The following is a 15,281-nucleotide window of genomic DNA, read 5'->3' on the forward strand; positions in this document are numbered from 1 at the left end:
AAGCTTTTGTCATAGCATATAGAATTACAGTACAATAATTCAAATGTGGGGTTCCACACGGCCGTAATCTAGGCCCCATTTGGTTGTAAAATGAATATATTTAATCAAAGACTGCTTTCCATACTTTCATAACCTATTAATAATCGTAATAATTTTCCAAGTCTTCCACATCTTCATCTGAACTTTCCACACTCCCTGAGGTGGATGCCTGGTTCTCACAGTTTGCCAGTCTACACGTCAGTACACCTGAGGCCATTTGCAACACAAACACATCTTAGAAGTGAACATTTTTTTGGACAGTTACAGGCCAGTAGATCCAGGACGGCATCAGGTGCTGGCTGGCCTTCCATCCAGTGCACCACCAACTGTTCAGCTTCCTCTTATCTCTCCATCTTCTATCCTCTACCAACAGGGCTTGGCACTTGTGGGTCCGTCTCCAAACATCTTCTCCATATACCAGCCTGGTAGTTGGCTCGCTGTGCATGTTTTGTTAAGCAGTCCTTGCATGGTTGGAGTTGATGACTTTCGATTTCACCCTTTTTGGCACAGAAAAGGTGATACCTGAGCTCATTGACCTTGGTGGTCAATGCTTTTGGGGCATACAGGAGACATGTAAATGCCTCCAGTTTGTCCATCAGTTCTGGGGAGAGGTTCCATTCCTGACCCAACTCTAAGAATGTGTCCCGAGTTTCCCCGTTGCTGATCAGAAGTTTTAGGGCACTTGTCTTCCCTATGCCTGCAAAAGCGCTTACAGTGTCACATCCTGTATATGCATGCAACCTGATGAGAGCCCGACAAACCTCTATGCCAACAGTGGCAGCAACCTTCCTGATGTCTACAAGCCTTGTACAGGTTCTAGTGCCACACTTCTGGAACAATGGGGCCTCAATCTTGTCACAAAATGATAAAGACATGTGTGTCTTCTGAGCAGATCACTACAGATTGGTACCCCTCTCTTGTGGCATGAGCAGCATGGAGAAGTAGGCAGCCATCTGCTTCTTGTTGATACTGAAGAGCTGACACCTCCTCACTGTCTTGAGATGTGCTTCTGTAACATTTGTCATTCACAGTTGCATACAGAATCTTCTCCTGTAGCTTTGCTCTGTACTCTGCCTTCCTCCATTCATGGACTATGAAGCTAATGAGACTACTTTTGTTACTGACTTTGGTCAGGAAGCTCCTCCACTGCCTAATCATCTGTGTGCCTGTGATACCTTGCAACTCATGACCAGTCTCTTCACCCCATAGGGATCTTTCACTATTCTTGATAAGAGTTCTCTTTGTATGTGTGGAACACAACATCTATTCTGCTACTCTGACTGCCTTCCCTCAGAGCCATATCCAGAATTGTTGTGGCAACATCTCTGAAAGTAACTTGATCACCTTTCACTCTTTGGACCAAGTTCATTCCATCAACTACTGTAGCAGTTTCCTGGGAGTTGCTCTTCTACTGGAACATTTTTCTGCAAGCTTGTGGCTAAAGTAGCTTTATTTGTCTTTCTCAGCAATCTTTCTGGTGTGGACAGGGCCCAGGGCAATGGTACAAGGGGATGAAAAAGGATATCCTCCATATGTAGACCGCGCCCTTGTGCCATCACCATGATGCGTCCAAACAAAGATCTGTCTGCTTTCAAGATGATCGCCCTCTCATTTGATTTCACTTCTCTCTCTTTACACATGTCACAATGTTTTCAGCTTGTTGGTTTTCATTGGGTCATAGAATTTCTTTGCTGTTGGGTCTTCCTCTAGTCTCTCATTCTTCAAGGTTGCATAGCATTGCTCACCAATCTCATATGCCTTCATCAGGTCGAAGGCAATGTCCTTGGGGGCTGCCTTTGCCGTAGAGATGCTAATGAGGTCCTGCTTCTCTGCAAATGGGTTGACCCATTCATGTATGAGGCTAACCACTGCTGAATCTGCTTCCTCATCTTTCTGGATTCTTAGCCGCTGTAGCTCCGTATGACAAAGCTCTGATTTGTTGCCTTGCACTATCTCCCTTAACTGTCCCAGGAATGCACTGCGGTGTTTGGCTGTTATGTAGTAACGCTCGATAGCTCCAGCATTCAGGCTGAACCGTGATGTGCCTCCAGGAGTCTGTATATCTTTGTTCGCTGTGGCTTCAATAGCCTGGTCCACAGGGATCTGCCCAAAGGGGTTGTTTTACTTGACAGCTGCATTGAGAATTGGCCTGTCTTGAAGGCCTCATACACAGAAGGATTCTTTTCTGGGAGGTTCATCATCTGAGCAAAGTAAGGAGACTGGTATCTAGCATAATTCATCTTATAGGCAAAGCACCATGGGATCATGGTTCTTATAGCATGGAGGTGCAACTCCCAGACCCCTCACAGAAAGCTACCACCACTGCAATGCTATCACATATTTTCTAGCACTAGGGGTGTATACCTTGCCAGAAATCACTATAAGAATTATTCCCCCCAGATGGTACCGGTGGCCCAAATTTGGGGTTCTGGCTTACGGACTAGGTGGATTTCACAGCAATCCATACAGACACACCAATTCCTATTGGCTGGGAGGTGACAAATTACTCAAGGTGTTCTCCAAGAGGTGCTACTTTGCAAGTCCTCAGAATATTGTTTTTTGTTTGCCCTGACAGAAGAAATGTAACTACTGCCATGATCTTTGAACTTGTGATCTTGCACATCAAAGTAACTCAATCACAAGTGGCATCTCCATAAGAAAGGCATTTTAATAGCATATTTTGGCACTTTTTTCTTTTACTCTATCAAGCAGTTTGATACTATGTTCAATGCTAATCAGCTCAAGTATGCTTCTCAGTACAAAGAGCAGGTTTCTTCCTCCCCTTCTTAGGGACAACAGTCCTTTTCTTGTCTCTTTATTGCTCCAGCAATACAAGAAGAAACTTTATATATCCATCCTACAATTTAGAATATCTTACATTATATGGTAATATAGAAACAGGGATTGGGTATTTAACCATTTAAGCCTATTCAGTCATTCAATGACAACTTAATTAATCTGTGATTCATCTCTATGTACTTGAATTCTTACATTATATCAGTGAACAAAAAAATTTAATTTCAGATTTAATTGATAAATCAATACTTGTAAAGATGAGTTTCAAATTTCTATCATATTTCCCAGTTATTTTTCAAAGTCTGGCTTTAGATTTTAGATTATAACCAATAAAACAAACTAAGGAGGAAACAACAGGCAAATAATGCAACACAAGCTCTTAGAAACAGGAATGTGATAACCAAATAACATGTGAAGCTGATTTAGGGATAAACAGCTCTACTTTTCTTCAAAATCATTTATATCCATCCAAGATGACATGTATGGTTTGGTTTCATGTTTCATCCATGGAACAGCAGGTCCAACAATGCAACATTTTCCCACAATATCAGCCTTGAGTTCTGTAGTCAAGCCCCTGGGATAGAATTTGAAAGTCATTCTCTAACTCTTACAGAAAAAGAACTACCATCTGAGCTACGTCACACAGGAAGCATAAAGCCAAAGTATATTTTCTTGGCAACTGAAATCCAAATTCCACTTGTAACCTTTAGCCTAGATAGTCCTCCACATCCATGTTTGGTCCGCTTTTTTGCTTTAATTGCGAGTGGATCTAACAAAAAAAATGCTTAAATTAGGACATTCTTCCTCACATCAAATGCTATTATGATTTCCTTTTGCATTTATTAGTGTTAGAAATCAATATATGCATTTGTATGCAGCTGCCTGAGCTTGCAGCTGTTGATTCATTCATGTGCGGCTACATGGAAGCATGTCACAATTTATGCAGCTCTCTCCATGACAGGAATATAGAATGCCTTGGAATGAGTGGTGTGAGAAAGTGTGTGAGAAGAAATTGAAAGAGGAGAAGAACAAATTCAAAGAAGAAATCATGATGGGGAAGTGTTTTATGGCACACCAGAGCATTGCTTTCAGCCACATATCATGTCTAAACGCTGCAATCTTGGTCAATGGTATCGGTCTTCACTTGTTAATCAATCTGTGGGAGCAGAGTAGATGAAAATAAACATTATATTCCAGCAGGACCATTTAGTTCTTATACAATTCCTTGCTGTGATATGCTCCTAGATTTACCAAGTGAACAAAGATCTAAAATTTATTTTTAGATCCCATTTCAGAATCACCTGATTTAGAAAGTAAAACAGCAGATCATACTAAATAGCTGTTCTTCCAGAATGGGGTAATATCAACAGTGATGTTAGCCAATGATAAGTGTTAGGGCCAATGTGATTTAAATATTGCAATACAAAGTAATATTTTGGAGTTTGCTGATTACACCAGGTCTGGAGGTGTGGCAAACAGCAAGGATTATGACAAACGACAGCAAAGTGACACAGACTGACAAGTAAAATGTGCAAACAAATTGCAAAAGAAATTTGATAGCACAAATCAATCTGTGGGAGTACAGTGCCTATGAGATGGCTTTTTAGAGCAGCTCGTGGTTGAGCCCACTAGGGGATTAGCTATTCTGGATTGGGTGTTGTGCAATGAACCAGAATTGATTAGAGTGCTTAAGATAAAAGAACCTTTGGGGAAAGTCATCATAATATGATCAAATTCACCCTGAGATTTTAAAAACTCAAGTCGGAAGTATCAGTACTACAGCAGAGTAAAGTGAATTACAGAGGCATGAGAGAAGAGTTGGCCATAAATTGACTGAAAGAGAACACTGGCAGGGAATACGGCAGGGCAGCAATGGCTGGAATTTCTGGAAGCAATTTGGAAGGCACAGTATCCTAAAGAGGATGATGACACATCTGTGTCTAACAAGATAAGTCAAAGCCAGCACAAAAGCCAAAGAGAGGGGATATAATAGAGCAAAAGTTAGTGCAAGTTAGAGGATTGGGAAGCTTTTAAAAACCAACAGAAAGCAACCAAAAAAGTCATGAAGGTAAAGATGGAATATGGAAGTAAGCTGGCCAATAATATTAAAAATACTGAAAATTTCTTCAGATACATAAAGTGTAAAAGAGTGGATATCAGACCACTGGAAGATGAAGCTGGAGAGGTAGTAATGAGGTACAACGAAATGGCTGATGAACTGAATAAGTATTTTGAGTCAATCTTCACTGTGGAAGACACTAGCAGTACAGTGGAAGTTCCAGGCATCGGGGGTCATAAAATGTGTGAAGTTACCACACTTCAAAGGATGTAGAAAATCTAGTAAAGAAGAAAAGCTTACGAAAGGTTCAAGAATCTAGGTACTGTTAGAACTCTGAAAAATTACAAGGCTGCCAGGAAGAAGCTCAAGAATGAAATTAGGAGAGCTAGAAGGGGCCATGAGAAGGTGTTCTACAAGTATGTGAAGAGCAACAGGATGAGCCGTGTGAGAACAGGACCAATGAGGAGCAATAGTGGAAATATGTGCATGGAGCCGGAGGAGGTAGCAGAGGTACTTAATGAATACAACAGGAATTCTGCAGATGCTGGAAATTCAAGCAACATACATCAAAGTTGCTGGTGAACGCAGCAGGCCAAGCAGCATCTATAGGAAGAGGCGCAGTCGACGTTTCAGGCCGAGACCCTTCGTCAGGACGAAGGGTCTCGGCCTGAAACGTCGACTGCGCCTCTTCCTATAGATGCTGCTTGGCCTGCTGCGTTCACCAGCAACTTTGATGTATGGTACTTAATGAATACTTTGCTTCAGTATTCAAGAGTGAAAAGGACATTAGCAATTGTGGGGATGACTTGCAGCAGACTGAAACGCTTGAGTGTATAGACACCAAGAAAGAGGATGTGCTGGAGCTTTTGAAAGGTATTACGTTAGATAAGTTGCTGGGACCAGGCAAGATATATCCAAGGCTACTGTGGGAATCGAGGGAGGAGATTGCTGAGCTACTGGCAATGATCTTTGCATCATCAATAGGGACGGGAGAAGTACCAGAGGATTGGAAGGTTGCAAATGTTGCTCCCTTGTTCAACAAAGGAAGTAGAGATAAACCAGGGAATTATAGACCAGTAAGTCTTACTTCAGTGGTGGGCAAGTTTTTGGAGAAGATCCTGAGAGGCAGGATTTATGAGCATTTGGAGAGACAGAATCTGATTAGGGATAGTCAGCATGGCTTTGTCAAGGGCAGGTCATGCCTTATGAACCTGATTGAATTCTTTGAGGATGTAACAAAACACATTGATGAAGATAGTGCAGCGGATGTAGTGTATATGGATTTCAGTTAGGCTCATTCAGAAAGTAATGAGGCATGGGATCCAAGGACACCTTGTTTTGTGGATCAAGAATTAGTTTGCCCAGAGAAGGCAAGGAGTGGTTGTAGATGGTTTGTATTCTGCATGGAGGATGTTGACCAGTGGTGTTCTGCAGGAATCTGTTCTGGGACCCCTCCTCTTTGTGATTTTTATAAATGATCTGGATGAGGAAGTAGAAGGCTGGATTAGTACGTTTGCTGATGACACAAAAGTTGGTGTTTTGGATAGTCTGGACGGTTGTCAGAGGTTACAGCGTGACATCGATAGGATGCAAAACTGGGCTGAGAAGTGGCAGATGGAGCTCAACCCTGAGAGGTGTGGTGGTTCATTTCAGTAGGTCAAATTTGAAGACAGAATATAATATCAATGTTAAGGACTCTTGGCAGTGTGGATGATCAGCAAGATCTTGGGGTCCTTGCCCATAGGATAGTCAAAGCTGCTGCGCAGGTTGACAGTGTTGTTAAGGTGTATGGTGTGTTGGCCTTCATCAACTGATGAATTGAATTCAAGAACCATGAGGTAATGTTACAGCTATACAAGACCTTAGTTAGCCTACACTTGACTGTGTTCAGTTTTGGTCACCTCACTACAAGAGGATGTGGATACCACAGAGAGTGCAGAGGAGATTTACAAGGATGTTGCCTGGACTGGAGAGAATGTCTTATGAGAATAAGTTGAGTGAACTTGGCCTTTTCTCCTTGGAGCGACAGAGGATGAAGGGTGACATGATAGAGGTGTATAAGATGATGAGAGACTTCTTCCCAGGGTTGAAATGGCTAACACAAAGGGGTATAGTTTTAAGGTGCTTGGGAACAGGTACAGAGGGGATTGTCAGTGGCAAGCTTTTCCCACACAGAGTGGTGGATGCATGGAATGCACTGCCAGCAATGATAGAGGCGGATACAATAGGGTCTTTTAAGAGACTGTTAGATATAGTACGTGGAGCTTAGAAAAATAGAGGGCTATGTGGTAGGGAAATTCCAGTCAGTTTCTAGAGTAGGTTACATGGTCAGCACAACATGCTGTAGATTTCTATGTTCCAGAGAGAAGGTTCTTGGGAAACAGAGATCTGAAGGTAGATAAGTCCCCTAGACCAGATGGTGTACAGCCCAAGGTTCTAAAAAAAAGTTTCTGAAGAGATAGAGGAAGAATTAGTAATGTCCTTTCAAGAATCATTAGATTCTGGAATGGTTCCGGAAGACTGGAAAAATTGCAAATGTCATTCCATTCTTCAAGGACAAGGCAGTAGAAAGGAAACTACAGGCCAGTTAGTCTGACCTCAGTGGTTGGGAAGATGTTGGAGTCGATTATAAAGTCTGAGGTCTCAGGGTACTTGGAGGCACATGATAAAATAAGCCGCAATCAGTATCGTTTCATCAAGGGGAAATCTTGCCTGACAAATCTGTTGGAATTCTATGAAGAAATAACAAGCAGGATAGACAAAGGAGAATCAGATGATGTTGCGTACTTGGATTTTCAGAAGGACTTTTGAGAAAGTGCCAACTTAAGGCTGCTTAACAAGCTACAAGCCCATGGTATTACAGGGGAGATTCTAACATGGATATATCAGTGTCTGATTGGCAGGGGGCAAATAGTGGGAATAAAGAGGGCCTTTTTTGCTTGGCTGCTGGTGGCTAGTGGTGTTCCACAGGGGTCTGTATTGGGATCAATCTTTTTACATTATAAGTCAATGATTTGAATGATGACGTTGATGTTTGTTGCAAAGTTTACATGCGATATGAAGATACGTGGAGGGGCAGGTAGTTGAGGAAGTAGAGAAGCTATGAAAGGAGTTATGATTAGGAGAATGGGCAAAGAAATAGCAGATGGAATGCAGTGTCAGTAAGCATACGGTCATGTTCTTTTGTAGAAAAGAAAGGGTTCACTGTTTTCTAAATGGAGAAAAATTACACAAAGAACTGAGGTGCAAAGGGACTTGGGAGTCCTTAAAGGTTAGTATGCAGGTTGAGTCTGTAGTGAGGACGGCAAATGCAATGTTAGCATTCATTTCAAGAGGGCTAGAATATAAAAGCAAGGATGTAATGTTGAGACTTATAAAGCACTGGTAAAGCCTCATTTGGAGTATTGTGAACAGGTTTGGGCCCCTTATCTTAGAAAGGACATGCTGAAATTGGAGAGGGTTCAAAGGAGGCTCATGGAAATTATTCCAGGATTGAATGGCTTGTCATACGAACAGTGTTTGATGGCTCTTGGCCTGTATTCACTAGAATTCAAAAGAATGAGGAGTGACCTCATTGAAACTTGTCGAATCGTGAAAGGTATTGATAAAATGGATATGGAGAGGATGTTTCCTATGGTGGCAGAATCCAAGACCAGAGGACACAGCTTTAGTATAGAGGGGTGATCTTTTAGTGCAAAGCTGAAAAGTAATTTCTTTAGCCAGAGAGTGGTGAATCTGTGGAATTCTTTGCCACAGGCAGCTGTGGAGGCCAAGTCTTTATGTATATTCAAGGCAGAAGTTGATTGAGTCTTGATTGGTCAGGGCATCAAGAGATATGGGGAGAAGGCAGGAGATTGGGGTTGATAGGAAAATTGGATCAGCCATGATGAAATGGCAGAACAGACTTGATGGGCTGAATGGCCTAAATCTGCTTCTATATCTTATGGTCTAAATGTGAGGCAATGCCTTTCTTTTAAGTGTAGTTTTCTTTTGAAGATAGGACATATTGAGAAAGTAGTTACAATACAGAGGATACTGAACTTTGTAAATAAAGTTAGGCACAAAACATGGAAATATTGCTAAACTGTTATAAAACCAACGAGTTAACAGTACTATCAACACACATCAAAGTTGCTGGTGAATGCAGCAGGCCAGGCAGCATCTCTAGGAAGAGGTACAGTCCACGTTTCAGGCCGAGACTCTTCGTCAGGACCCTTCGTAGAGATGCTGCCTGGCCTGCTGCGTTCACCAACAACTTTGATGTGTGTTGCTTGAATTTCCAGCATCTGCAGAATTCCTGTTGTTTACAGTTACAGTACTATATCTAGTTTTGATCAAACTTCACGAAGGATATGAAGTTGTTTGACAGGATGTAGGGAAGGTTTAACAGAATGGTCCAGGAAAAATATTGGTTCTTAGGATGAGCAATCTTTATCTACAAGTTGGAAAAACTGAAATGATTTCCCCTGAAGCAAAGGAAGATTAGGGGAGATTTCACAGAAGTGTAGTAAACAACCCAAGAAAAACTGTTCCCATTGACCAGTAGTACATTGCCTAATGAGGAGCAATATTAAGTTTTTAGGCAAGTAAAAAAGGATGCAAAAATTAACTCTTTAAAAACAGCAAATAGTAATGAGCTGGAACTTACTGCCAATAAGGATGGTGAACGTAGAGACTATTTCAAAATGAGACTGGACACTCATGAAGGAAATAAACTGGCAAGATTTGGGGGGGGGGGGGAGGAATAAAGAGAGTGAACAGACTGCCCTGCAATGTCCAAAAAGCACCCCCTCACCACACACAAGTATGGTGTCATACAACATAACTGCACACAGATTAAAGATAGAGTTTTATTGTACAAGCTGTCAAAATCTGTCAGGAGCTAATCGAGTTACAGCAACAAGATTCCAAGTGAATTAATATTTAACAAACAATGGTGTAACTATTTGTAAAAGCTCAGTTCCAGTTTGTGGCACTTGACTTATTCTACTTACCATTATATTGAGGCCAATCTCTCGCAACCTATTCAGGTAAAGCCTCCTATCCAGTTCACTTTTACCAATACCAACATCACATTTTCTCGTCACTAAAACAAATTCAACTTTAACCTGAAAGACAAAGACATCCACTAAATGGAGAATGTCCATTGAACATACAACATTTCTTCCTGCAGGACTAAAATTCACCTTAATACAAGCCTCATATACCTTGGGTGTCGTAAGGAGAAACAATGGGAAAGAACTTAGTGCCACATCTGTATTACCCAGCAGAATCTGATTAAAAATACGCAACACACACAAAATGTTGGAGGAACTCACCATTCCCCATACCTTGTCCCCTCTCTCACCTTATCTCCTTGCCTGCACATCAACTCCCTCTGGTGCTCTTCTCCCCTTTTCTTCCTTCCATGGCCTTCTGTCCTCTCCTGTAAAATTCTCCCTTCTCCAGCCCTGTACCTCTTTCACCAATCAACTTACTAGCTCTTTACTTCATCTCTCCCCCTCCCGGTGTCACCTATTGCCTTGTGTTTCTCTCTCCCCTCCTCCAGAATTTTGTGTGTGTTGCTTGGATTTCCAGCATCTGTAGATTTTCTCATTTATGATCTGATAAAAAAAGAGAAAGTTTTTAAGAATCATCTCTGTTCAAACCTGATTTTAGAACATCTACAGCAGGGGCTGCTGATTTTTCAATAATATTTGTTTTTTGATGCAAGCTTGAAAAACACAGATGACTTTCTTTCTAACCTGTCCAGCACCTGACAGAACCACTTAGTGGATGAGCTTAGAATGTGGATCAGTACTTGGAGCTATGATGCTGTGGCCATTACAGAGACTTGGATGGCTCAGGTGCAGGAATGGCTACTTAGAATGCCAGGCTTTAGATATTTCAGAAAGGACAGGGAGGGAGGCAAAAGAGGTGGGGGCGTAGCACTGCTGATCAGAGATAGTGTCACGGCTGCAGAAAAGGAGGAACTCATGGAGGGATTGTTTACTGAGTCTCAGTGGGTGGAATTCAGGAACAGCAAGGGGTCAATGATTCCACTGGATGTTTTTTATAGACCACCCAATAGTAACAGGGACATCGAGGTGCAGATAGGAAGACAGATTCTGGAAAGATGCAATAATAACAGGGTTGTCGTGGTGGGAAATTTTAATTTCCCTAATATTGATTGGCATCTCCCTAGAGCAAGGGGTTTAGATGGAGTGGAGTTTGTTAGGTGTGTTCAGGAAAGTTTCCTGACACAATATGTAGATAAGCCTACAAGAGGAGAGGATGTACTTAGAAACATAGAAAATAGGTGCAGGAGTAGGCCATTCGGCCCTTCGAGCCTGCACCGCCATTTATTATGATCATGGCTGATCATCCAACTCAGAACCCCGCCCCAGCCTTCCCTCAATACCCCCTGACCCCCATAGCCACAAGGGCCATATCTAACTCCCTCTTAAATATAGCCAATGAACTGGCCTCAACTGTTTCCTGTGGCAGAGAATTCCACAGATTCACCACTCTCTGTGTGAAGAAGTTTTTCCTAATCTCGGTCCCAAAAGGCTTCCCCTCTATCCTCAAACTGTGGCCCCTCGTTTTGGACTTCCCCAACATCGGGAACAATCTTCCTGCATCTAGCCTGTCCAATCCCTTTAGGATTTTATATGTTTCAATCAGATCCCCCCTCAATCTTCTAAATTCCAACGAGTACAAGCCCAGTTCATCCAGTCTTTCTTCATATGAAAGTCCTGCCATCCCAGGAATCAATCTGGTGAACCTTCTTTGTACTCCCTCTATGGCAAGGATGTCTTTCCTCAGATTAGGGGACCAAAACTGCACACAATACTCCAGGTGTGGTCTCACCAAGGCCTTGTACAACTGCAGTAGTACCTCCCTGCTCCTGTACTCGAATCCTCTCGCTATAAATGCCAGCATACCATTCGCCTTTTTCACCGCCTGCTGTACCTGCATGCCCACTTTCAATGACTGGTGTATTATGACACCCAGGTCTCGTTGCACCTCTCCTTTTCCTAATCGGCCACCATTCAGATAATAATCTGTTTTCCTATTTTTGCCACCAAAGTGGATAACTTCACATTTATCCACATTAAGTTGCATCTGCCATGAATTTGCCCACTCACCCAACCTATCCAAGTCACCCTGCATCCTCTTAGCATCCTCCTCACAGCTAACACTGCCACCCAGCTTCGTGTCATCCGCAAACTTGGAGATGCTGCATTTAATTCCCTCATCCAAGTCATTAATATATATTGTAAACAACTGGGGTCCCAGCAGTGAGCCTTGCGGTACCCCACCAGTCACCGCCTGCCATTCTGAAAAGGTCCCGTTTATTCCCACTCTTTGCTTCCTGTCTGCTAACCAATTCTCCACCCACACCAATACCTTACCCCCAATACCGTGTGCTTTAAGTTTGCACACTAATCTCCTGTGTGGGACCTTGTCAAAAGCCTTTTGAAAATCCAAATATACCACATCCACTGGTTCTCCCCTATCCACTCTACTAGTTACATCCTCAAAAAATTCTATGAGATTCGTCAGACATGATTTTCCTTTCACAAATCCATGCTGACTTTGTCCGATCATTTCACCACTTTCCAAATGTGCTGTTATCACATCTTTGATAACTGACCCCAGCAGTTTCCCCACCACCGACGTTAGGCTAACCGGTCTATAATTCCCCAGTTTCTCTCTCCCTCCTTTTTTAAAAAGTGGAGTTACATTAGCCACCCTCCAATCCTCAGGAACTAGTCCAGAATCTAACGAGTTTTGAAAAATTATCACTAATGCATCCACTATTTCTTGGGCTACCTCCTTAAGCACTCTAGGATGCAGACCATCTGGCCCTGGGGATTTATCTACCTTCAATCCCTTCAATTTACCTAACACCACTTCCCTACTAACATGTATTTTGCTCAGTTCCTCCATCTCACTGGACCCTCTGTCCCCTACTATTTCTGGAAGATTATTTATGTCCTCCTTAGTGAAGACAGAACCAAAGTAATTATTCAATAGGTCTGCCATGTCCTTGCTCCCCATAATCAATTCACCTGTTTCTGTCTGCAGGGGACCTACATTTGTCTTTAACAGTCTTTTCCTTTTTACATGTCTATAAAAGCTTTTACAGTCCGTTTTTATGTTCCCTGCCAGTTTTCTCTCATAATCTTTTTTCCCCTTCCTAATTAAGCCCTTTGTCCTCCTCTGCTGAACTCTGAATTTCTCCCAGTCCTCAGGTAAGCCACTTTCTCTGGCTAATTTGTATGCTTCTTCTTTGGAATTGATACTATCCCTAATTTCTCTTGTCAGCCACGGGTGCACTACCTTCCTTGATTTATTCTTTTGCCAAACTGGGATGAACAATTGTTGTAGTTCATCCATGCAACCTTTAAATGCTTGCCATTGCATATCCACCGTCAATCCTTTAAGTGTCATTTGCCAGTCTATCTTAGCTAATTCACATCTCATACCTTCAAAGTTACCCCTCTTTAAGTTCAGAACCTTTGTTTCTGAATTAACTATGTCACTCTCCATCTTAATGAAGAATTCCACAATATTACGGTCACTCTTACCCAAGGGGCCGCTCACGACAAGATCGCTAATTAACCCTTCCTCACTGCTCAAAACCCAGTCCAGAATAGCCTGCTCTCTAGTTGGTTCCTCAACATGTTGGTTCAAAAAACCATCCCGCATACATTCCAAGAAATCCTCTTCCTCAGCACCTTTACCAATTTGGTTCACCCAATCTACATGTAGATTGAAGTCACCCATTATAACTGCTGTTCCTTTATTGCACACATTTCTAATTTCCTGTTTAATACCATCTCCGACCTCACTACTACTGTTAGGTGGCCTGTACACAACTCCCACCAGCGTCTTCTGCCCCTTAGTGTTACGCAGCTCTACCCATATCGATTCCACATCTTCCCGGCTTATGTCCTTCCTTTCTATTGCGTTAATCTCTTCTTTAACCAGCAACGCCACTCCACCTCCCCTTCCTTCATGTCTATCCCTCCTGAATATTGAATATCCCTGAACGTTGAGGTCCCATCCCTGGTCACCCTGGAGCCATGTCTCTGTGATCCCAACTATATCATAATCATTAATAACAATCTGCACTTTCAATTCATCCACCTTATTACAAATGCTCCTTGCATTGACACACAAAGCCTTCAGGCGCTCTTTTACAACTCTCTTAGCCCTTATACAATTATGTTGAAAAGTGGCCCTTTTTAATGCTTGCCCTGGATTTGTCCGCCTGCCACTTTTACTTTTCTCCTTAGTACTTTTTGCTTCTACCCTCACTTTACACCCCTCTGTCTCTCTGCACTGGTTCCCATCCCCCTGTTGTGAACTAACCTCCTCACGCCTAGCCTCTTTAATTTGATTCCCACCCCCCAACCATTCTAGTTTAAAGTCACCTCAGTAGCCCCCGCTAATCTCCCTGCCAGGATATTGGTCCCCCTAGGATTCAAGTGTAACCCGTCCTTTTTGTACAGGGCACGCCTGAGCCAAAAGCCTACTTGGTTTGGTAGTGGGAAATGAACCTGGTCAGGTGTCAGGTCTCTGGTCTCTCAGTGGGAGAGCATTCTGGAGATAGTGATCACAATTCTATCGCTTTACCAGAGCATTAGAGGGGGGATAGGAACAGACAAGCTAGGAAAGCATATAATTGGAGTAAGGTGAAATATGAAGCTATCAGACAGGAACTTGGAAGCATAAATTGGGAACAGACGTTCTCAGGGAATTGTACAGCAGAAATGTGGCAAATGTTCAGGGGATATTGGTGTGGTGTTCTGCATAGGTACATTCCAATGAGGCAGGAAAAGGATGGTAGGGTACAGGAACCATGGTGTACAAAGGCTGTTGAAAATCTAGTCAAGAAGAAAAGCTTATGAAAGGTTCAAAAAACTAGGTAATGATAGAGATCTAGAATTATAAGGCTAACAGGAAGGAGTTTAAGAATGAAATTAGGACAGCCAGAAGGGGCCATGAGAAGGCCTTGGCGAGCAGGACTAAGGAAAACCCCAAAGCATTCTACAAGTATGTGAGGAGCAAGAAGACATGAGAGAATAGGACCAATCAAGTGTGACAGTGGAAACGTGTGTATGGAACCTGAGGAGATAGCGGAGGTACTTAATGAATACTTTGCTTCAGTATTCACTATGGAAAAGGACCTTAGCGATTGCAGGGTTGACCTGTAGCAGACTGAAAAGCTTGAGCAAATAGACATTAAGAAAGAGGACGTGCTGGAGCTATTGGAAAGCATTCAGTTGGATAAGTCACTGGGACTGGACAAGATATATCCCAGGCTACTGTGGGAGGCAAGGGGGAGATTATTGAGCCTCTGGCAATGATCTCTGCATCATCAATGGGGACAGGAGAG

At 42.5% G+C, this 15,281-nt stretch overlaps 1 protein-coding gene across 1 annotated transcript in view; it reads right to left on the reverse strand.

Moving 5' to 3' along the window:
- LOC134353765 (anoctamin-9-like) overlaps positions 1 to 15,281 on the reverse strand; it is a 133,761-nt gene that overhangs the window by 112,552 nt on the left and 5,928 nt on the right. The window contains exon 3 of the mRNA XM_063062114.1: positions 9,889 to 10,002. Coding sequence (XP_062918184.1) covers positions 9,889 to 10,002 — 114 coding nt within the window. The remainder of the gene's footprint in view (positions 1 to 9,888; positions 10,003 to 15,281) is intronic.

This window comes from Mobula hypostoma, chromosome 11 (assembly GCF_963921235.1).
Source record: "Mobula hypostoma chromosome 11, sMobHyp1.1, whole genome shotgun sequence".
Classification (NCBI taxonomy): Eukaryota; Metazoa; Chordata; class Chondrichthyes; order Myliobatiformes; family Myliobatidae; genus Mobula; species Mobula hypostoma.